The sequence below is a fragment of the Lampetra fluviatilis genome, chromosome 27 (assembly GCF_964198595.1).
Source record: "Lampetra fluviatilis chromosome 27, kcLamFluv1.1, whole genome shotgun sequence".
NCBI classification, from domain to species: Eukaryota; Metazoa; Chordata; class Hyperoartia; order Petromyzontiformes; family Petromyzontidae; genus Lampetra; species Lampetra fluviatilis.
Genome location: NC_136301.1, coordinates 143,321 through 167,907, shown reverse-complemented (window position 1 = coordinate 167,907; position 24,587 = coordinate 143,321). Strand labels below are relative to the sequence as shown.

Below are 24,587 nucleotides of genomic sequence, written 5' to 3'. Positions count from 1 at the left end.
TGACTTTACCGAAAGAACCAAGAAGATGAATCCCTGCAGTCACGAAAGCTTTAAATCGAAAAATGTGTTGAGTGTTTTATTTTCTGCCGAGAGAATGGTTGGTTTTGTGAACAAAGGGCAGGTGTAGAACTCGCCCTCGAGCTGATTGACTGTCGCTTGCAGTGCAGGTGTGAAGCACCCATGCCAAGGCAGTGACTGTTTTTACACAAACCAATCACTCGAGTCTACTACCAACACCGTCATTGCCGGCGCCTTGTTGCTTATAGCTAAGCCTCCGGTTTTCGGCACGGATATTTTTAGTAGACTTCACGGCCGAGGTGCGGGTAAAACGATAGTCCATAGGGGGGTGCGGGGCCCGGAGTAAATCACACTGTGGGCCCCCCGACCCCTGAAATGCCCTCCAAAGTTTGGGGCCCGGGGCGGTCGCCCGATTTGCCGCAAGCCTAGAGACGGCTATGATATTATGTTTAAGAAAAGAAAATATATTTAACAATATTGCTGGGCATGGGCTAGTGCCTATCATACCTTAATACAGTACCAATTTATTTTCTATTCCAGAGGTCGTATGTTCAGTTGTTCCTGTGTCAATGATGTCACCTTGGTGTGTGATCTGTTGGATGTACTATGCTGCCCTGTGCTTTGCCGTTTACCTCTGTCAACTATTCGTTTAACGCTATGTCAGGAGAAGCAGATAATTAACGTTGTTTTGGTGTTATTAGGGTTCGTTAAGGTTATGATGATGATACACTTGGGAAATTTTATTCTGTCACATTTACTGTCAGCAGCAACTGTGACGGGATCGGTGGAACAAAGGTGCGGGTTGACGGAGCTCTGTCTGTGAATAAAAACAACAACAATAGGCATGCACTGTGTCCTTTAGCACATTCGAAACGTATAGGCGTTGCTCGTGTGTACGATCCACCACATTTTCAGAGATCTCAACACAAAGCACGGTATGTATAGGCCATGAACAGCCCCGGTTATCTATCCACTGCTGGACAAGTGCATCCCGACATCGTGTCGGGGTCGTGATTCGTTGTGGATTTGTGAGGGCAGTGAGCATAGACGTGGGAGTATTGTACAATACAAGTGGATTTGTCTGTACTTACTTTCTGCTTCCCTGCACATCGTAGCCCCCCGCAATAACCTGTACCGCCTGTAGAATGCATGTGCTCACCCATACAAGCACTATCCATCCAGCCTCAATCTTGCACATAAGAGTCCGAGATGTGATGAAATCGGGTGTTATTTGGTCAGAATCCAACTATTATTATTATTATAAGAATGAGTATCACGGTTAACTCCCTACGGTGTCAAAGAAGGTCAACATATATACATGATAATTACAATAGTAGGTTTTTACCCTTTTAACTGTTACAAAACTGACACCTTTATTCAAGACATCATGTTTGCAATGACCACAACACAAGTAGTCAAAAAAGCAAACAAAAAGAAGCAACTCTGATAAAGATCGATTTAAAGCTTTCGTGACTGCAGGGATTCATCTTCTTGGTTCTTTCGGTAAAGTCACGTAGAAGGGAAGTAATAAAATAATAAAATAAAACATAATAAAACAATTCTCACGACGTTTCGGCCACAACGCAAGCAGCCGTCCTCAGGCGAAGAATGAGAACATTATCAAGCTAGGAGCTTATATAGGTGTAGCGAGGAGGAGCGCCTTAACAAAAGAATGTGCATATGAAGAGGAATTTAGCATACCAATGGACAATGCGTAGGGGGTGGGCGGAGGGGTTTCAAAGTCCCATTATGCCCATGCATTATGCAGGATCAACAGCACCACGGGGGGGCGCAAGGAACAGCGTTAATAAAGGACAGGAATGTTAGTGATATGTAGCTGCATTTACCAAACAACCACGTAGAAAACCGAAGTGAAAACTACATAAAAAAAAACTAAAATATAAACTGATACTTACTATACTCTACAATAAGCTGAGTTACTAACAACAAATAATAAAATTACAATTCTACGTCGTAAGAAGTATATAATATACTTCCATCTAAACTTTATTCTCTTAGCATATACAGTACTATATACTGCCATAGATAAACCCAACATTAAATTATATACTGTATTGCTGTAAACCACCCTATACTTTATACATTTTAATATAACACTATGTATTATTCAACTCACCCTAATGTGTATCGAAATGGTTTATTACGTCCTTCCAATGATTGCTAAGCCTGAATCCATCTTCTCGGTTAAAATTGTCTCTGTGTTTGTATATGTGGATCGCCTCATGAACGAATCTCTCATGATAGCCAGATGGCTTGCAGAGAACCTCCGTCTTGGAGAAGTCAATGTCATGTGAGCCCACTGAGTTGTAACAGTGGTCTGCCACGGCTGAGGTGTTTGTCCTACCGTGTTTTAGATCAGCTTTATGTTCACGAATGCGGTCTGAGACGTGTCGTTTGGTTTCCCCAATGTAACTGCTACCACAGAGGCAACTTAGTTTGTAGACGCCAGGGTACTGTATGTCTGGAATCACATCCTTTACAGATGGTACCAGATCACGGATTTTATGTACTGTGTTGAATCGGACCTGGATCCTGTGTTTAATCAGGATTTTGGAGATCTTTTTTGTGACCCCAGCAATGTAGGGTAAAGATCCTGTTGAGGAGCCTTTCAAGACCATCACCTTACCCTACATTGCTGGGGTCACAAAAAAGATCTCCAAAATCCTGATTAAACACAGGATCCAGGTCCGATTCAACACAGTACATAAAATCCGTGATCTGGTACCATCTGTAAAGGATGTGATTCCAGACATACAGTACCCTGGCGTCTACAAACTAAGTTGCCTCTGTGGTAGCAGTTACATTGGGGAAACCAAACGACACGTCTCAGACCGCATTCGTGAACATAAAGCTGATCTAAAACACGGTAGGACAAACACCTCAGCCGTGGCAGACCACTGTTACAACTCAGTGGGCTCACATGACATTGACTTCTCCAAGACGGAGGTTCTCTGCAAGCCATCTGGCTATCATGAGAGATTCGTTCATGAGGCGATCCACATATACAAACACAGAGACAATTTTAACCGAGAAGATGGATTCAGGCTTAGCAATCATTGGAAGGACGTAATAAACCATTTCGATACACATTAGGGTGAGTTGAATAATACATAGTGTTATATTAAAATGTATAAAGTATAGGGTGGTTTACAGCAATACAGTATATAATTTAATGTTGGGTTTATCTATGGCAGTATATATTACTGTATATGCTAAGAGAATAAAGTTTAGATGGAAGTATATTATATACTTCTTACGACGTAGAATTGTAATTTTATTATTTGTTGTTAGTAACTCAGCTTATTGTAGAGTATAGTAAGTATCAGTTTATATTTTAGTTTTTTTTTTATGTAGTTTTCACTTCGGTTTTCTACGTGGTTGTTTGGTAAATGCAGCTACATATCACTAACATTCCTGTCCTTTATTAACGCTGTTCCTTGCGCCCCCCCGTGGTGCTGTTGATCCTGCATAATGCATGGGCATAATGGGACTTTGAAACCCCTCCGCCCACCCCCTACGCATTGTCCATTGGTATGCTAAATTCCTCTTCATATGCACATTCTTTTGTTAAGGCGCTCCTCCTCGCTACACCTATATAAGCTCCTAGCTTGATAATGTTCTCATTCTTCGCCTGAGGACGGCTGCTTGCGTTGTGGCCGAAACGTCGTGAGAATTGTTTTATTATGTTTTATTTTTATTATTTTATTACTTCCCTTCTACGTGACTTTACCGAAAGAACCAAGAAGATCTGATAAAGATGATAATATGCACTGTCCTTGAAGTTGATTGGCCCACACCCGAGACGGCTTTCTTTAGAGCCTAGTCCCCATTGGTGTAGGGCCAGATGACACCAGAAGTCGTACAACTCAAACACAGTGCAATATCAGAGTATTGAGAGCTCGGGGTAAGCATTTACACTATGAGATCTCTTTTACCAGTGGCAAAATATAATAGTAGGTTTTTACCCTTTTAACTGGTACAAAACTGACACCTTTATTCAAGGCATCATGTTTGCAATGACCACAACACAAGTAGTCAAAAAAGCAAACAAAAAGAAGCAACTCTGATAAAGATGATAATATGCACTGTCCTTGAAGTTGATTGGCCCACACCCGAGACGGCTTTCTTTAGAGCCTAGTCCCCATTGGTGTAGGGCCAGATGACACCAGAAGGCGTACAACTCAAACACAGTGCAATATCAGAGTATTGAGAGCTCGGGGTAAGCATTTACACTATGAGATCTCTTTTACCAGTGGCAAAATATAATAGTAGGTTTGTGGTCATTGCAAACATGATGCCTTGAATAAAGGTGTCAGTTTTGTACCAGTTAAAAGGGTAAAAACCTACTATTATATTTTGCCACTGGTAAAAGAGATCTCATAGTGTAAATGTTTACCCCGAACTCTCAATACTCTGATATTGCACTGTTTTTGAGTTGTACGCCTTCTGGTGTCATCTGGCCCTACACCAATGGGGACTAGGCTCTAAAGAAAGCCGTCTCGGGTGTGGGCCAATCAACTTCAAGGACAGTGCATATTATCATCTTTATCAGAGTTGCTTCTTTTTGTTTGCTTTTTTGACTACTTGTGTTGTGGTCATTGCAAACATGATGCCTTGAATAAAGGTGTCAGTTTTGTACCAGTTAAAAGGGTAAAAACCTACTATTATATTTTGCCACTGGTAAAAGAGATCTCATAGTGTAAATGCTTACCCCGAGCTCTCAATACTCTGATATTGCACTGTGTTTGAGTTGTACGCCTTCTGGTGTCATCTGGCCCTACACCAATGGGGACTAGGCTCTAAAGAAAGCCGTCTCGGGTGTGGGCCAATCGACTTCAAGGACAGTGCATATTATCATCTTTATCAGAGTTGCTTCTTTTTTTTTGCTTTTTTGACTACTTGTGTTGTGGTCATTGCAAACATGATGCCTTGAATAAAGGTGTCAGTTTTGTACCAGTTAAAAGGGTAAAAACCTACTATTATATTTTGCCACTGGTAAAAGAGATCTCATAGTGTAAATGCTTACCCCGAGCTCTCAATACTCTGATATTGCACTGTGTTTGAGTTGTACGCCTTCTGGTGTCATCTGGCCCTACACCAATGGGGACTAGGCTCTAAAGAAAGCCGTCTCGGGTGTGGGCCAATCAACTTCAAGGACAGTGCATATTATCATCTTTATCAGAGTTGCTTCTTTTTGTTTGCTTTTTTTGGCTACTTGTGTTGTGGTCATTGCAAACATGATGCCTTGAATAAAGGTGTCAGTTTTGTACCAGTTAAAAGGGTAAAAACCTACTATTATATTTTGCCACTGGTAAAAGAGATCTCATAGTATGATAATTACAATTTCTATAGCGCTGTAACGCAGCAATTAATTGCAAGGGCGTTGGAGATGAATGTGTCCGTTTTACCATGAGAGCCTCTCACTATTTCAGGAGTATCATTGCTGCTGATGATGTTTCGCCGTTTCATTGTGGAGAAAAGTTTGTCCGTCAGAGATCGGAGTAACGTGTGTAACCGGATTAAAGTGACCGTGACATGTTTGCCTCAACACTTCAAACGACATTAACGTGGGGACTTTAAGAACACTCGAGGCGGGGGTGTTTTCTGAGATGTTAAGCAAAACAAGCGATGTGTGTAGCAATTCCTATGATGTTCGTGAAAAAAACACGAGTTTTTTTTTTTACAAATGATCTAGCCATGGGTTTTCCCACAAAATGCGCAAGTTGCGATGGCCGGTGGTGGTGGTCAACCACAGTCTCGTTTCTCCGTGGCATTTTGTGCTGAAAGCTATCGTACGTTGAGAACTGATTGTGTTTGTTGTCCTTCCCCAGCACCTCCGATTAGCATGGTTGGCTACGTAGGGTGTGGAAGAAGATCAACATACATACAACTATACTATTTGGTTCTTTTAATACTTAAGCAGTTTGTTCTTGATGTGGTTGTCCCACCTGATGACGATTGCTTGTGTTGCGATCGAAACGTCGTGATCTATTATTTTTCTACCTACGTGACTTTGCCGAAAGAACCAAAGAGTATGGATTCCTGCAGTCACGAAAGCTTCAAATCAAGACATACAACTATGTTATTTGCCTTACGCGAGCCAGCCTTGTACGTGAGATGTAAAGGTGCGGGATCAGATTCAAGTCCCCAGAGCACAATGAGACTTGCAACAGAGAAGGGTGAAATCTGTATGTTGAGATGATCAAGAGTTTAGAAATTAATTAATAAATCGACCTGTTTATGGCAGCAAATATTTCACCTGTTGCTTGCACATCAACAGGACGTCGTATTTCATAGATCACGCAGACTGTCGTACATCATCAAGTGGCATATTGCGGCATACGTGCCAACAGTCACTTCACAGTTTTACCTTTCTTGCCCAAATGGCCGGAAGACAAATTATGAAATAGCGTGCCTTTTGTGTTGGCAACGCTATTGCTGTAATCTCTATACAGCGACACCTTGACTTCGTCCACTTGACTTTCGTCGCTTCGCTCTTTCGGCCGTTTTCAATTATAGCTACATTTCACATTTCGTCCATGCGCTTTCCTCTTACGTCCGATTTCATTCAACGACGTTCGCGCCACGCGCCATCTTCTTCGTTCAGTCGTTGAATAGAAGTCGTTCAGTGAGCATCTCTTATATTTGTGTTCATTCATACATTATGAATACTGTACTTATTTCTGTGATGATACTGTAAACAATTCATAGTTATTTTTGTGATAACAGTATAATTCTATCGTGTTTTGACATTCGTCCATTTTTGACATGCGTCCATGCTCTGGTCTCTAACCAGACGAAAGTGCAAGGTGTTCCTGTATTCATGAACATATCTTATTGTGATTTTACATTCATTGTACTATTTAACTCATATGTTATTGGCATTTACATTATACATGCCCACATCCCAGAACTTGACTCAGTTATAAATCAAAATCCATTTTATAATTTTTCGGTGATGCTGAAACTGCATTGGCAGTGGTGCAGAAGCAGAATTAACAGCAAAAAAAACTCGACATTCATGAATAACACTGTAGTCTTAAAATAAAATATATAATTGGAGACGTTTAGGCGATGGCCCTTCTTCATAGCACAACTGCTATTATTATAGGACCTTTATATCTTAGGGCAGTGTTATTATCTATTATTGGAGGGCTTGATTTGAAGCTTTCGTGACTGCAAGGAATCATATTCTTAGGTTTTTTCGGTAAAGTCACGTAGGTAAAACATCAAAATTAATAAAAATAAAATAAAATAAAACAAAAATCACGACGTTTCGGAGGCAACACAAGTCTCCGTCATCAGGTGGGACCGTCACAGCCGAATTAGCTGCATCAAGTGAGGCAATGATTCAAGATGTAATCCCTTATAAGCAAGTTGAAGGGGGGAGGAGAGGGGGGGGGAGCTCATCAGAATGTGGTAGCCAATGAATGGAACGTATCGGGAGGGAGGGGGGCGGGGCTCAAAGACAGCACGGAGTGCTAAATACAACGCATCGGGAGGGGGGAGGGGCGGGGCCAAAAAAATTGGACGACGGCTTGGACGCGGTTGCTGCTGCACACGCCAACACAATGGACAGAGAGGGGGAGGGGAGGCCTGATACACATGATAGACAAAAGAACGAAAATGCCCATGTTTATACCAATGCTGGCTGAACAATGAAGAGAGTATTGTTAAAAAATAACTGGGGATGTTAACACTCGGTAAAGTAAAGTAAAATAGTGCCTGTCAGATAAGATAGTCCAAAAAGTGTAATTAAGTCTTTTTTGCGTGGTTGATAACATCTTTCCAATGATTACTAAGTTTGTACCCATCATCACGGTTGAAATTATGTCTGTGTTTGTATATTTGTATGGCTTCGTGTACAACATGGGCATTTTCGGCTGTGACGGTCCCACCTGATGACGGAGACTTGTGTTGCCTCCGAAACGTCGTGATTTTTGTTTTATTTTATTTTATTTTCATTAATTTTGATGTTTTACCTACGTGACTTTACAGAAAAAACCTAAGAATATTGGAGGGCTTGTACAATATGTAGTGCCAAGAAGTGGCACAGCGATTTGTGAATCTGGCCACCAGGGTTCGGTTCCCGGCCACAGATAACATCGCTGCGGAATATTTCAACCGGCCTTGCCGCCTTTATCAGCCAGCGCTGACCAGCGTGAAGTATGTTCAATATTCAAAGCAAAGTAATTTTCTCTACTGCCACCTCATAGCCATCTCGCAGGCCAACGGACTTGTGGAATTCTCTACGCGATCCACCAGTCCTTGCCTCCGAATCACCGGATCGCAGTCGTAGGCCACCGTGCCAGTCCTTTTATTTGTCACACCCTTATTTTTTCTACCTACGTGACTTTACCAAAAGAACTAAAGAGTTTTCAAAATAGCATTCCGCTGAGACTCATTCAACCCTAGTCGTGTTCACTTCGAGCCAACTTTAACTATTGACTTACGAGGCAGTGTACTGCACTAAACAAACGTAAACCACGACTGTGCTTCCATTAATAATGTTTTATCCCCCCCTCTCCGTTTCGTTGTTTAGCCTTGAAACAGAAGACGAGAACCACGCACTCACTTGTGGGCCACCTGCGTTGCCACTGGCACCCGACCTTTGTGCATTAGGCAGCAAACAACACAAAAAAACCCAGTACAGTGACCAACGCTCACTGTTGCCAAGTCTGCCTCTGGGAGACTACACGTACAGAGCCCCCCACACGTACAGAGCCCCCCACACGTACAGAGCCCCCCACACGTACACTGTGGGGCCAAGGATCATTGCATTGTGGTCCGAGCGGCTTTGGTCACCATCAATGAGAAAATAATCCCGCATGACAGGCAGTAGCGAGACGTGTTTGTGTTCGCCGACGCTCCCGCCAAGTATTAATTAGGGCTGTTAACCGATAACCGATTTAAGAAGCTTGCCCCATTGTTTTTAGCTGCCGAGACGGACTCGAATCAGCAACCCATAGGTTGCGAGCCCACTGTGCGAAACATTCCACCACTGTGGCAGCTCCCTGCAATGCTCAATGGTAATGTTATAATATTTATTAAAGTCTGTATTTTGTAATTCAAGTTTGACTTGTAAAATTTATACCAACAATCCCCAATACACTATTAACACTTCATATATGACATTTCCATAATTTATTATCTCATTTCAAGTGTGTCTTTGTAAAAATGTTCAGAAGGTCTGTGATTATAAATACTAACTGCTGACTGCGCTGACAGCGTCCGGTCGTTTAAAGGTAGTGCTGTCACCAACAGCATCTGATAAACCGATGTACGTTTCGCAAGCTTGACTACTGTTCGGAGTTAATTTACACGTTGTACAAATGCCGTTGATTAATATGAAAATAGAGGCTCAATGAGACTCGACCATGGTTACACCAAAAGGACACGTTTAATCAGTCAGTAAAAATACAAAACCGTCAATATGTACAGAATGCTTTGCATCTGTAATGCGGGCGTAAGCGACCTTCCGGAGGTGACGTCACGGGGGGTGGAGTCATGTGACGTGGGGGTAAGGTTCGGGGCTTTAAGCGGGTAAACCGGAAGGGGAAGGTAGTCGGGGTGTGAGCGGAAAAGAGTGAGGCCACGCGGGCAAGTGTGGAGAGGGGGGGCGCCGACGGCGATCGGGAGCCAACCCCGAAGATAAGAGGAAGCTGCGGAGTGGTGTGCAGCTGGGGAGGAGACAGCCAGGAGGGCTGCGTGTTAGAGGCAGCGGTGTGGCTGCCAGGAGGAGCTGCGGAGAGAGAGAGAGAGAGAGCAAGAAGCTGTGAGAGCTGCGGAGGGAGAAGAGCAGCAGAGAGTACAGCCAAGGGGGGCTGTGTGAGAGAAACAGCAGCGGAGCTGCTGTTGTGGATCGGGCCGACATTGGAGTCAGCACCGTGGAGAAGCTACCGAGTAAAGACAGCCGTGTGGGTGTACAGCACGAACCGAATAATAAAGGACACTGGGACAGACATCGTGGTCCAGTCGTTTATTACACTGGTGTCGGAAGTGCAACGGCATGTCGAAACAAGTGAGGAAGAAAGTTAATCCGGCGCCTGCATCGGCTTCTTCGTCCGACGACGACGAACTCCCTCCAACCACAGATCCTGTTGGGGTGGTGGAGGAGAGCCAGGCTGAGGCGACCACGGGAACGGGTGTGGAGGATGTTGGCGCGGTGGCGGGTCCGTCGACATCATCAGACGCGGATCAACGATGGCAAGCGATGGCGGTACAACTGGAGGCACTTCAGGACGTCCTGGCGCATCTATGCCATCTCGTCGCGCCAGGGACGATGGATGATGCAAGTGGTGCTCCGCGGGCCGCCACGTTGCCTGTCCTGCCGCCGCCATTGCCCACGCGGCAAGAGGCCGCCATTTTGCGCGCTCCGTGGCGCCAAACCGCCATCTTGGCCACGCCGCGGGCCGACGCCATTTTGAATTTGCCATCACAACCACCACCATTGGAAGACGGCGGGAAGAGGAGTCGGAGTCGCCACCTTACAACAGTTAAAGAATTTTCCGTCGGTGGGGACTGGAGCGCGTTCGCCTGCCGCTTCTTGGCGGCGGTACGCACAGCAAGATGGACCGATGCGGAGGCTTTGGAGGTGTTGCCGACTCTCCTGGACGACGAATCTGTCCGATTCTTCCGTTCCATAGCGACCGATAAGAAGGCAACTTTATGTGGTGTTTTTCAAGAAATGGCCGATGCTTATGAGCCACCAGATGATGCGCATCGGCGATTCGCTCAACGACAACGAGCACCAGAGGAGTCGCCCGTGGCGTTCAGGGGTGCGGTGCTGGAGCTGGCCATGGCAGCTTATCCTGAGACGCCGCAGGACCTGCTTGAGCCTCTCATATTAGGGAAGATGTTGGAGCTGTCTCGGGATCTAGGGATCCCCATGCCTGTGTGTGGGCATGAGAAGCTAACTTCCCGGATGGCTGCTAAGTGTCTCGATGCGCAATTCAACCTCCGTCGCTGGAAACAAGTGACGGCGTGGACGGGGGGGCCCGTCAAAGAAGGGGATGCGCTGGGGTGGAACCCTGCGCAGGCCGTCTATGTTCCGGATGACCGGGGCCCTCAACAACTGACGGCCGCCTCCGCTCCATGGACGGGACGCGGCGGGCCGAGACCGCGCGCGGTGCTACCAGAACGGGGCCGTCAGGAGGCGAGGCCTGCGCTTCGGCGCAACGAGGCCGAATGTTTCCGCTGCGGGCGTAGGGGCCACTACGCCAGAGACTGCTGGGCCCGCTTCCCGGCTCCGCCGCAGCAGGAGGCCTCGGCACCGGTCAAGTCGGCTAAAGATCCTCCGAAACAGGCATGTCGGCACGCACCAGACACTCGGCAAGGCTTTCCACCTCACCCACCACCTGTGTTGCGCGATCCTATTGTTGTTGTTAAAGAAAGGCCATCGACGGGGCCTTGTCATTCAGTTACGCAGTGGCGCAAATTGGCACGGAGAGTTGTCGCGGCCGCTACGGGTTCGTCCACTGTACCGGGGTCCATACAAGGTGTGGACGTGCGCATTTTGGTCGACTCGGGGGCGTCTGCGACTATTATATCGGATGTCATTTTCCATCTGTTGGGCATTCCGTCGGGGGCTGTGCGTCCGGTTTATGGGTCGTGCGTCGCTGCGAACGGGGGTAGCATGGGCATCGTGGGTCAGGTGGATGCTAAGATATCTATTGGGGATGTGTCGGCCTCGGGTGTTGTGTTGATATCGAGATCTTTGGCGGTTCCTTGTTTGTTAGGCACCGATTTTTTGGCTAAGATGCCCATTTTGATCAAAATCAATGAGAATTGTATTGAACTGCCGGGGGGCCGTCAAATCTCGTTTCTGCCGTCGCCCTGGGGGCGACCTGCTTCGGCCGTACAAGTGCAGGCGCTGTCCGTCGCATCTGTGGACATTCCACCTGGTACACAGATGCTTATACCCTTGCGGTATCGGAAGCCCCTGCCTGATCGGCTAGGAGCAGTAGGGGTCTTGTTGTCACCGTCCGCCACGATAACAACCGGGTTGGCGTTAGTGGGGGCACAGACCATCGTCCGGCCGGATCAATTACCGTTTTTACAGGTGCTTAATGCGGGGGGAGAAAACGTCCGTGTCCCGGCCGGTACGGTTGTGGCACATGCCACTACGGCGTTTGCGACCCATGATTGTCCACATAGCCGGGGAGTTGTTGCTGGGGTTTCCGAGCCAAGGAGTTCGGATGATCGTTGGGTTGCTCAATTATGTGACGAAAATTCTTCCCTGTCCATGGAGCAACGTGGTGCGCTGCGTAAATTGTTGTTGACATATTCCGATGTGTTCAGCTCCGATGATTTGGATTTGGGCCGCACTTCCTTACTTTACCATCACATTGAGACGGGCGATGCTGCCCCTATTCGATTAAATTCGCATCGGATGAGTCCTGCGGAACGAGAACACGTAAGGGGGGCAGTGGAAGACATGTTGGCTGCGGACATTATATCGCCATCTAACAGCCCATGGGGCGCTCCAGTCGTCTTGGTTAAGAAGAAGGATGGCAAATTGCGATTTTGTGTTGATTTCCGCAAATTGAATAAGATATCGGTGGCAGATGCGTACCCCCTGCCGCGTATGGATGACTCCCTCGACGCATTGTCGGGGGCTAAGTTCTTTTCCACACTGGACCTCTCTTCGGGATTTTGGCAGCTTCCCCTTGACGAGTCCTCACGGGAGAAAACCGCCTTCCGTACGCCGCAGGGGTTATTTCAATTCAACTGTCTCCCGATGGGATTGAATGCGGCCCCTGCTACATTTCAAAGATTGATGGAGCTCGTTTTGACGGGGTTGCAGTGGGAGACATGTCTTATATATTTGGACGATATCATTGTCTTCAGCCGCACATTCGATGAACATTTGACGCGGCTGGAGACAGTGTTCACGAGGATGCGTTCTGCCAAATTGAAATTCAAACCAAAGAAATGTCACCTACTGCAACGGTCCGTCCGCTATTTGGGGCACATTGTGAGCGCTGAGGGAGTGTCCACGGATCCGGAAAAGACGGCGTGCGTCCGGGATTGGCCGACTCCGGCCACCGTGGGGGATGTTCGGCGGTTTTTGGGATTTGCCTCGTATTACCGAAGATTCGTGCCGGGTTTTGCGACGATTGCGAGGCCTTTGCATCTCCTTACGGGTAAAGGACGGAAGTTTGGTTGGGGACAGCCGGAGGAGGCGGCCTTTCGGAGTCTGCGTGATCTATTGGCCACGGCCCCAACATTGGATTATCCCGATTTCGATCACCCATTCATTCTTGATACGGACGCAAGTGACACAGGTATTGGGGCGGTGTTATCACAGTCTAAAGGGGGTGTAGAGCGTGTCGTGGCGTATGGTAGCCGAGTCTTGTCTCCTGCGGAAACCCGCTACTGTGTCACTCGCAGAGAACTATTGGCGGTTGTTTTTTTCCTACGGCAATTTCGACCATACCTCTACGGTCGTTCTTTTATTGTGCGTACGGATCATGCGGCCTTGCAATATGCCCTTAAAATTGACCAGCCATCCGGACAGTTGGCACGTTGGTTGGACACGCTACAGGAATTTTCCTTCCAAATTCAACATCGGAAGGGTGTGCGCCATGCGAACGCTGACGCACTTTCCAGATTACCGCGGCGCGCCCCTTGTAAATGTGAGTCGGGGACGCATAGGTGTTCGCCGATTCCAAACCCCCCTCAGCCGCTCACGTTGGCCGTCGAGAAGTCGGACACTCCGATGGAACCGGGACCGGCTGACGGGGTTTTGAATCTGCCGCGGTCTGTCTGGATCCGGGAACAGATGATGGATGAGTCATTGGTGTCCTTGCGGAAGCGGTCTGCTAAGGACAATGGGAGTCCGAGTACGGCTGTGGGGCCGCAAACCGCTCTCCGAGATGGTCTGCTTATGTGGCGGGAGGGGTTCCAGGAACGTTGGCGCCTGGTGGTACCAACGTCCTTGCGGTTCGAGTTGATTAGAACCCTCCATTGTGACACTCTCTTACATTTAGGGGTGCAGAAGACCTTGTTGACGTTGCAACGTCATTATTTTTGGCACGGCATGGCGACAGATGTCGTAGGGCACGTGCGCGCGTGCCCTGCGTGTGCACAACGTAAGCCGCCGAAACATCCTTACGTGCCGCCTCTCCAGTCGATTCAGGTGTCTCGAGTCAATGAATTGGTGGCACTGGACATATTGGGACCTTTTCCACCATCGGCGAGGGGTAATAAATATTTGCTGGTGGGGGTTGAGTACCTCTCCCGTTGGCCGATGGCCTGGCCGTTGCCTGATCAGTCGGCCGCGGCCATTACCGACGCCTTTTTGTTTGGGTATATTATGGATAAGGGGGCGCCTGAGAGACTCCTCACGGACCAGGGCAGGAATTTCTCTTCTAAATTATTGGCGGAAGTGTGCGCGGGCCTTGGGACTAAGAAAGTACGGACATCCCCATACCATCCGCAGACGGATGGTATGGTTGAACGACTGAACAGGACATTGTCTGCCATGCTTTGCCATACCGTGAGTGAACAACAATCAGATTGGGATCTGCACATCCCCGGGGTGCTTTCGGCGTACAGGATGACGCCTCATGCGGCTACGGGATATTCGCCGTTTTACCTTATGTATGGTCGGGAAAACGTGCCGCCGGTGGATGTGCAATTGGGAACTGGGGTGAAGGGACCTCGGAAACCACTTCCTGAATACATTCAGGACACGGTTCGCCGAGTCACGGAGGCGCGGGAGAATGCCCGCGTGGCTACGGCCAAAGCCCAGGCCCGGAACGAGCGATATGCGCGACGGTCTGAGGGGGAGTGCCCTTGGAAGGTTGGGGACCTAGCCTGGCTTCATTGTCCACAGGTACGTCCGGGGACCTCGCCGAAATTGCACAAACCCTGGCATGGTCCCGTACGCCTCATTGCGGTTCCCAACCCACAGACAGCACGCGTCCAGATTGGGTCTCGTCGCTGGGTTGTGCATACGTCGCGCTTGAAACCATATGTTGCTCCCTTACATGATGCGTCATCCCCCAATGTTGCCTTGCCGGGGTCTGTTGCTGCCGACTCTCCCCTGCCTGCGTCCACTGATCTTGCTCGAGCGCCTGTCGTACCTGTTCCAGACAGGCCGGCCGTGACATTGCGGGGGACGAGGGGCCCTGCTCGGAGGACGCCTGCCAGGTCTGCGGAACCTTCGAGCCCTGCAGCCCTTCCGACCCAGCTGCGGGCACGGTCACAGGACGAGCCCAAGACTAACTCTTTAGAGACACGGGACGGCGGTGGACTTCCAGCTGCGAGAGGGGGATTACCCCCTGTCGTTCCTCGACTTTCATCGCGTTCCCGTTCTGCGAGTGGGCCGCCGACCGTCCGGGACGGGCCGGCGACCCGCACACGTTCCAAATCGCTTACGTTTCGTTGATTGTTGCTGTCTTGTTATTTTCTTCTTACAGTTGTATTTATTGCATGCTTTTGTACGATCGTTGATGTTGATTGCGTTGTTGTTGTTCTTGCTGTTACATTATATGCTTAGTGTCCTTTAGGGGGGGAAGCTCGGTTCGCCGCATTACTATTGGCTATTGGTCAGCCGAGGTCGGCTGGGATTTTTCTACGGGGGAGGGTGGTGTAATGCGGGCGTAAGCGACCTTCCGGAGGTGACGTCACGGGGGGTGGAGTCATGTGACGTGGGGGTAAGGTTCGGGGCTTTAAGCGGGTAAACCGGAAGGGGAAGGTAGTCGGGGTGTGAGCGGAAAAGAGTGAGGCCACGCGGGCAAGTGTGGAGAGGGGGGGCGCCGACGGCGATCGGGAGCCAACCCCGAAGATAAGAGGAAGCTGCGGAGTGGTGTGCAGCTGGGGAGGAGACAGCCAGGAGGGCTGCGTGTTAGAGGCAGCGGTGTGGCTGCCAGGAGGAGCTGCGGAGAGAGAGAGAGAGAGAGCAAGAAGCTGTGAGAGCTGCGGAGGGAGAAGAGCAGCAGAGAGTACAGCCAAGGGGGGCTGTGTGAGAGAAACAGCAGCGGAGCTGCTGTTGTGGATCGGGCCGACATTGGAGTCAGCACCGTGGAGAAGCTACCGAGTAAAGACAGCCGTGTGGGTGTACAGCACGAACCGAATAATAAAGGACACTGGGACAGACATCGTGGTCCAGTCGTTTATTACACATCTTTAACCCACAGGTGTGCATTCATTGTACCATTCACGAGCACTCTCAATGACAAAACACAATATTAAACCAAGAGTATGTGCTCATAAAACATGCTTTAATTGGGTTATTCAATGCGAAGGGAGACGACAATTATGACAGATATTACTTCCCATGTCCCCCAGCCCTGAATTAATACCGTATTTCTGAAAATCACTACGTGGCAATATAGCTAAATATTTATTTTGTGATTAACTTGCCGTAAACATTTAATCGCAGTGCGATTCACCACCACCATTGACTCTGCGTCATGTTGTGTTGTGCCAACTGTGGTCAGAAAAAGGTCCACTATTCACGAATATTGCTTTACCGTCAACATACATACGCACGTACAAAAGTAAAGCTGCCCTGACATAAACTAAAATTGATGTACCAGCTAAAGCCCAATGAGCTGAGTTCTTTTTCATAGGCGACCTGGCCACACGTGACAGCTCACCGAACTGGCTTTAATAATCACATGTGGGAATTTATTGTAGTAGCCAAATAATTTAAACACGTGTTTGTGTGGAGGGGAAAATCAGAGGATGTCGAGAAAAATCTACGTATCCACCCCAGAGAGAGAATTTGTGAACTCCAAATATCCAAGTATCGACAGGGTCTGGGATCGAACCCACGTGTTTCTGCATACTAGGCGAGGGAAATAACTCACCCACGGTGGCGTCACGGTTACTGACTTCGGGCTAATGGTAGCACTATTATTGGCAGTCGTAGTCATGACACTTACATGCTTGTGTCTGGCACATGTTGCGCTTCTGCTTAACACGCCGGGCGCAACTTTGCTGTCTCCGAGCCACTACAGTTGGTGCTGCTGTGCGGGGAAATTCCCACGATTGTCTCTTTCGTAGAATTGTGATTCTGTAAAAAAAAACTACGTGTGCAAACCGTTTGAACTTCTGCATGTCACAACCAGAGCACAGGAACTTATTTATGTCTGATATAATCATTATAACCTGTATATAATGTGTAGACGGAAAAGATGAGCATACAGAGAGAAATTTAATGTTTAAGTTTACCAACCCACTATATAAGCATCTCTCTCCAAGAGAAAAAAAAACCCATCTCTTGATATAACCTTTTGGGACAAGTGAGCACCTATTAAGGTTGGCATGGCATACGAGGGGGTGAGGAGGTGTGGGGTAGTCCAGACAAGATCTCTCTGATTGGCTGGGAGAGCAACAGCATAGCTGGTAGCAATCTGCAACTGGAATGCTGACCATTTGGGTTCAACTCCCGGCCACAGACAGTGGGTAGGCAATTGTTTTTTGAACATCACCTGGGCCTCCCTATATTAACTCAGCCTAAAATAATTGCTTGGACCGTAAGCCGAAATCGACACTTGACAGGCGAAACCTGACAGTATAGATCTGCATAAAGTTGGCCTCCATAGGGTTAAGCACTTCCTAGGTACAAAAAAACAGCATGCCTCATGGGAAAATTAATATCTCACAACACCGCAACAGGGGGATGCACTTCATGTAAATGATTTGTCTTTTGACCTGGTGAATTGTTCCACAATTTACAAAAACCTGGACATTTAAAGTCCTGAAAAGACAGGTAGATTTCCCAGGACAGCAGCAGCAGCTACCCCAATAAGATCCCCATATTATAATGGCAGGGTCCTTGCCTGTAAAATCGGTAGTTCACCAGTATTGATTCAAATAAGCGAAGCCTGAACACTGCTGATCAGACACTGTATATCGCAACCAGTCCACATTTTCCTTGCCTTTAAACGATACCGCCAAAATAAGGCATTCCCACAAAGCCGTGCGGCTTGTGCTGGGTTGTGGGAAAAAAACTTGTTTTTGTTATGTTGAGAGATAGATACGTAAGGGATACTAAATCGGTTTTCTTATTTAGTTTCTTACCTCGAAAAGAGGATGCTCCTGGGAATATCAGGACACAGTGTGTTAAGCCTAGGGCCTCACCATTACTCACTTGCTACTTGACTTGCTATACCAGATTTAGCAGGTGCTGGTGCTCGCGTGCACCTATATGAAACTATACGGGGCACCGCTGATCCACGGAAGACACTTTAATTTTATCAAGAGACCGATGACCAAAGCGGTTGCCGCCGCACCAGCCAGGGCTGCTGGCACCGCGTACGCTGCCACTGGCACGCTGCTTGAAGAACCTGCAATAGCAGCAGTGCAAGAAGCACAAAGAAAATCAAGCCAGTCCATACAGTGAGCCTCCACAACATTTTACAGGATTCTCAATTTACCAAAACTATTTTATTTTTTTCTTGGGGGGCGCAGGGGATATCGTGAGTTAAATATTTCCAGGGGGACACATGCATTATTACACATGCATTATGTACAGTGCAGGTCACGACGAAATAAGAGAGGCGGTGAAACGTACAGGTGTGTGTAGGTGTCGGGCAGGCTGGCACGAGAATTTTGACAATACAATAAAGTTGGCACCCACAACAACAGAAATTCTACTCCACCGAGTGCACAATTGATCTTGTGGGCGGCTGGCTGAAGCGCAGTAAATGGAGAGTCCACTCTATTGGGCGTTACGTCGTAAGGTAAAGGTGCAACCCTGCAATGTCTTGCTCATGGCACTGCTCGTGAGAGGTCCTCCACTTGGAGCATTCGAAAGAGCCCCTCTATAATACATAGGTGTGGTGGCCTGCTGTTTTACGCCAGCCAGACTTTGAGGAAGAGCTGGAAATTACCCACATTTTACCCACCACCACATGCGACTGATTTTACTCCTGGTACAGTGCATGTACAGTACAGTATATATCTCTCTCTATTGGCGTATAACCTTTCTCAAAGACAATGGCGATCAAGGCCTTCCTTCCATTCAGCTTTGTCCGTGATTATACTCAAGAACGTGTATTCTATTGTATTCTATGAACAAAGGACAATGGTGATTATAATCTATGGGCAATGTAAGTATATGGGGAATGTTAGTCTCTGGGCAATATCAGTCTCTCTCTCTCTATATGCGAGCTGTGTCCTTTCTCAAAGACGTTGGTGACCATGACCTTCCTTGCATTCAGCTCTGTCCATGATATTTACTCAATAACTTTGCATTAGATTCTCCCAGTTATATTCAATAATTCAGATTGTGTCTGTAACTTAATTCAGTCTTCTTTGTTTTTTTGTGACACCGCTAACTTTCCTAGTCAAAAGAACATTCATATTCAGTCTATTGTGTTCTCATTACATGTGGATATTTAATTCAAATACAGGATGGCCTAAAAGTCAGGACATATAGGATAATTGAATGTATTTATCAAATCATATAAGGTTATTTAATTATTATTATTAACAAAAGTTCTTACTGACTTCCACTAACATTAATGCATGTATGAATTATCTTTTGAAAATAATTTAGGAATACAATGAAAAAGATCAGGTATAATCTACGAACATTTGTGAATTACGTTTAGTCTCAATTCATTCAGGGATCTTGGTCGAGTTTTGTAAACGACGAATTTAAGGCGACCCCACATGAAGAAGAAAAATACAAGTTGATAATGATAGTAGATACAATATTATATTAATGCCAGTGTTAACATAAATTCAATAACCCGATGTGTCCTGACGTTTGGGCCACCCTGTATAATAACCCCCATGTGTCCTGACTTTTGGGCCACCCTGTAAAAGTGAAACATGACCAAGTGTGTGCTCTCACCGGTGCTCCTTTTGCGAATCGATATCGGTCCTTGGGAGAGGTCCACGTTGTGCTCAGGGCGAGTGCCGCTGGCCCGGACGTCCCGCACCGACCGCTTGGAACGCACACACCCTCGCCGGCACCGTGAGTTCACGTCCGACTTGTCGCACACACGCACGTTGCACTCCAGGTACACCTGCTATCAATTCAACATCGCCGCCACCACCGCCGCCACAGTCGTCGTTATATTCGGCAGATGTTTGGATCTTTATTGAGCTTATCTTTATATTTGTAGAACGTGTGTCTAAGCTCAAGGCGTGCGCTCTATAACAGAGTTTAAAAGTGGTAACAACAATGGAGTGATTTAGATGGTAAGGGGCATGCAAGAGCCAAAAAATGAGTGACCATAACAGAGGGCACGTGGAAGGGTCACGAAAGGGCTATAGGGGAGGGACGGGAAGGAGTGGAGTGGTTAGTGGAAGGAAGAGGAAGGGAATTGGCAATGGAGAAGTGAGGCTTTAAGAGGAATGAAAGGCGGTTAGGAAGGAGGACTGCTTAATATACAGGGAAAGTTGATTCCAGAGGAAGGGTGCAAGGAGGGAGACAGATTGAAAAGATCAAACTGAAAGTGAATGCTGGCGTAAAATAAGTGTAATTTTGTCGTAATAATCATCAGCAGCCATAGTCAATCAACTGCTGAAGGTCTTCCCCCAGGTCGCCACCCAATGCCTGCATGTCAGCTGACGTCACAGCTCCTCCATCTTCGAGGTGGAAGGCCTCTCTGACGTGTTCCATCCCTTTGGATGCCACTGCATCACTACTCTTGACCATCAAACTGTCACGGTTACGTTATTTTTAGCCCAATGATGTTTACAAAAGTTGATTTGTAAGCTGCATTTAAACTACCGTGTTGGGAATGCGATATATACGTACACAAAGTCCTCACTTAACACGTATTCATACAATGCGTTTTCACTATTACGCCGTTGTTCTATCAGGGATTACTTTTTGTACAACGAGGAACGTGCCTTTTATAACGCGGAACGCACGCCGTTATAATGCAGCTTCTGAATTGTCGACGACAAACTACTTTCTTGAGCCACATGGTTGAGCGGTTTGGGAATTCTGGGTATTCTGATACAGTACGTAGTGTACCTCATCTCAGTTCTTTGTCCTGCCGTAAAATGAATGCAGCCTCATTTTATAATGCAAATGAAATTCACATTTTCTTATTCCTGCTTTGTAATGTATATAGATCATTCCTAGCATTTTTACTCTTCAGAAACGCAACGACTGCATTAAACGAGGAATTGTAGTATAAATATTGCATCGATGTGTAACCCTGGGCTGTAGAAATGTAACAGGTGTTTGCCCGTTGCACGAGGCGTTGCGTCAAGCGATTTGCGAGGGCAGTGTGCACCTGTGAACTGCTGTTTAGCTCGACGCTCTGGAAGCTGAAGCGCTGCCTCTTGTCGTCCCCACTGGTGTAGGTCACGTAGGACGTGTCCACTTGACAACTGCAATCATTAGGCACGTGCCGTCAAGCACTGTCAATACTCTCTGGACTATGGACACTCGGCACCTGTAGTTAAGATTCAATAACACATAGAGGTGTGCTGTTCACAACCAGCAGGGAAGGCACAATCCCCATCATGCCTTGCATGCAAGTTCACACGACCACCGCATTGCATGTGCAATGCTTGCTTCTCAGCCTTGTCTCAGCCACTAGCTTGGAAGAGCTGAACATTTAAATTGTTTAAAAACCACCAAATCAACACTTGGGTTGGATTAAAGCGGCCATCACAACAATGGGCAGCGGTGAAAAAATGAGACAAATATTGACCGGTTTCATTCTCAGTAGGACTCATCAATAGAGTACGGTCATAAATGCTGACAGCAATCTGATGCCTCCCATATATGGAGAGGGCTTACCTTCTTTACACTATGGAGACCCCATGAGCACTTGCCTAATGGCAACACTCATTCAAATCTAACACTTTCACTAAATAATGCGAGAACGCATCATAATAGGAACATGGCACTTGCAGTGCTGGTAATTTAAGGACAGTGAGTAAAAGCCGGAGATGCCAGCTCCAGTCCTCATGCTCCAGCCTGGATCAAGAAAATATAATACGCATTTCAAAATGAACTTGAGATGATATGTCAATGTGGAAAGTCACAGAATGGCAAGGCACAATGGATTTTCAGAATGAATTTGATCAACGATTTCTGCTGTATGATCCAATTTCGAAGATTACACACGCAAGTTACTCAATCATATACACGGAAAAATCATCGACAGCCTACTGGTAGACTAACGGCCCCGTCTGCAGGCCAGGTGCCAAGTCGCCTTGTGCCACACAGGGACAGTTGCTGCCACTGGGGGTGCTCTTTCAAATGTGTTGAGATGATGAGATGACATCAAGCACTCTGAGACGCTACGACATATGGAAGTGTGGCTCTATCAAAAGAAAAACAATACCCCGATTTAATTCTCCCCCTTTTACAAATACGTCATCACTTTATTAACACCACTACCTGATTTGCGTTACCTCAACCCACACTCACGTCGCTGACAGCATCATCCGTCTTTTCTCATATCCCGTCGGCTCTCAGCCTTCGCCTCCACCTACCCTGCAAATTGCTTTGATTCCCGTCGTATCGATATTCGTTGAACGCATACGACGACGTAAACCGGGTATTACTGTAATTCTCGCTATTATTATCATTATTATTATCACACGCACGGCCCATCCATGTACCCGCTTTGTACGATGATGTAAGATGCATTGTCAGGGGCTCCTGTGTAGGGGGATGCCTTGCATGTCTCCAGTAGCAGCTGCAGGTTGTTATCGAAGGAGTTGAGCAGGACCTAGTGAACAAATTGTGTGACATTAATGAAGAATGCTCGGATGGAAAAGGGGACACATGATGGTTTACACCTTTATTCCTAACAGGCACAACGATGCACAGCTGCAAGATAATCACAGACAGCTGTCAACAACTGCAAGTTGATAAAACACAAAACTGTTGATAGAAAGAAAAAAAAAACTACGACCAAATCCCCGCGGAGTAACGTAAGCATGCAGATGACATGGCCAATCACGACCCAACTATTTTCGTGATGTTCGATTAGTCAAATTATCAAACCCATAATCTGTTGTCAATCACTTACATAGTCCAGCTCTCATCCAATTAGACAAACCGAAAACTGCACTGATAAAGGCATACCAACACCGATCGTTTTTGTGATCTATTTAAAGCAAGACAGTATCAGAATCTTTATATCGACTGTAGGAATCCGATGAGCTATGAAGCTCTTTTTCCCAGATGTCCAGTATGGGCGGGCCAGCCAGTTACAGGCACACAATACAATACGCATGATAGGAGGGCAAACTAGAGGAAACGGTAAGCAAGTCACTAAATATAAATAAGTAACTTGATTCATGATATAAGTACAATTTATCAATATTGGGAAAGGCAGCAAAAACAACAACAAAGCAGTCACAGACAACGCAATAAACAATAAAAAAAACAGTGCCCTTGCGATGTTTCGTCACCTTAATGAATAACGTTCACGAGTTGTGCATGAGTTGCTGCAGACAATTTAAAATAAACGAGACGAGTGCAGATGAATGGGCTCAGGGGATGGGTCAATGCCACTCACTGCATAGAAAACAAGAAGGCCTGTATTTGAGCAAGAGAGCAAGGATGAGGAGGAGGAAGTGAGGAGCTGCATTGGTTCGGAATGGCATGAAATGTATTTCTTTTGTGAAGGCAGATATTGTTTTGTTTCGCATGACAGGAATATGTCCAGCTCGTCTGGTTTGAATCACTGTCCGAATTGTCAATATGTCACTACTTGGTTTTTATACTTCTGCATTCATGACAGAAATATGGATGTTGGGCCTTGGACAAACACCACTTGGAATGTGCCCAAACTGGTCAGACCTCAGAAGCTAAGCAGGGTTTAGTCTAGATCAGAGGTTAAGCAGGGTTTAGTCTGGATCAGAGGCTAAGCAGCGTTTAGTCTGGATCAGAGGCTAAGCAGCGTTTAGTCTGGATCAGAAGCTAAGCAGGGTTTAGTCTGGATTAGAGGCTAAGCAGGGTTTAGTCTGGATTAGAGGCTAAGCAGGGTTTAGTCTGGATCAGAAGCTAAGCAGCAATTAGTCTGGATCAGAAGCTAAGCAGGGTTTAGTCTGGATCAGAGGCTAAGCAGCGTTTAGTCTGGATCAGAAGCTAAGCAGGGTTTAGTCTGGATTAGAGGCTAAGCAGGGTTTAGTCTAGATCAGAAGCTAAGCAGCATTTAGTCTGGATCAGAGGCTAAGCAGCGTTTAGTCTGCATCAGAAGATAAGCAGGGTTTAGTCTGGATTAGAGGCTAAGCAGGGTTTAGTCTGGATCAGAGGCTAAGCAGGGTTTAGTCTGGATCAGAAGTTAAGCAGGTTTTAGTCTGGATCAGAGGCTAAGCAGGGTTTAGTCTGGATCAGAAGCTAAGCAGGATTTAGTCTGGATAATGCTCTCATGGGCGACCACCACGAGCAAGCAAGATTGTCGTAGGGCTGTAGATCCACGTGGTGGGCGATTAGAGGTCAATGCAGCAAAACCATCGTTTCGCTGTACTTATGCTTCCGCGTCTCGCTCGCCACCCTCACTGACCTCCATCGATCAGAGTGGTGAAGCATGGCTACATGATCGCCCACCATCCCCTCATGTCCCGGAACACGGTGGAAAGATGCTCATTCAGCAGTGCGA

General features: G+C 46.9%; 1 protein-coding gene across 1 annotated transcript in view; it reads right to left on the bottom strand.

Moving 5' to 3' along the window:
- The window catches only part of LOC144942432 (scavenger receptor cysteine-rich domain-containing protein DMBT1-like), a gene marked incomplete at its 3' end in the record, with an annotated part of 174,666 nt that extends 150,169 nt beyond the window's left edge, over nt 1-24,497 (bottom strand). The window contains exons 1-5 of the mRNA XM_078869304.1: nt 24,492-24,497; nt 22,597-22,706; nt 21,255-21,351; nt 19,856-19,949; nt 18,288-18,341 (exon numbers count right to left, since the gene is read on the bottom strand). Coding sequence (XP_078725430.1) covers nt 18,288-18,341; nt 19,856-19,949; nt 21,255-21,351; nt 22,597-22,706; nt 24,492-24,497 — 361 coding nt within the window. The remainder of the gene's footprint in view (nt 1-18,287; nt 18,342-19,855; nt 19,950-21,254; nt 21,352-22,596; nt 22,707-24,491) is intronic.
- Nucleotides 24,498-24,587: the final 90 nt, after the last annotated feature.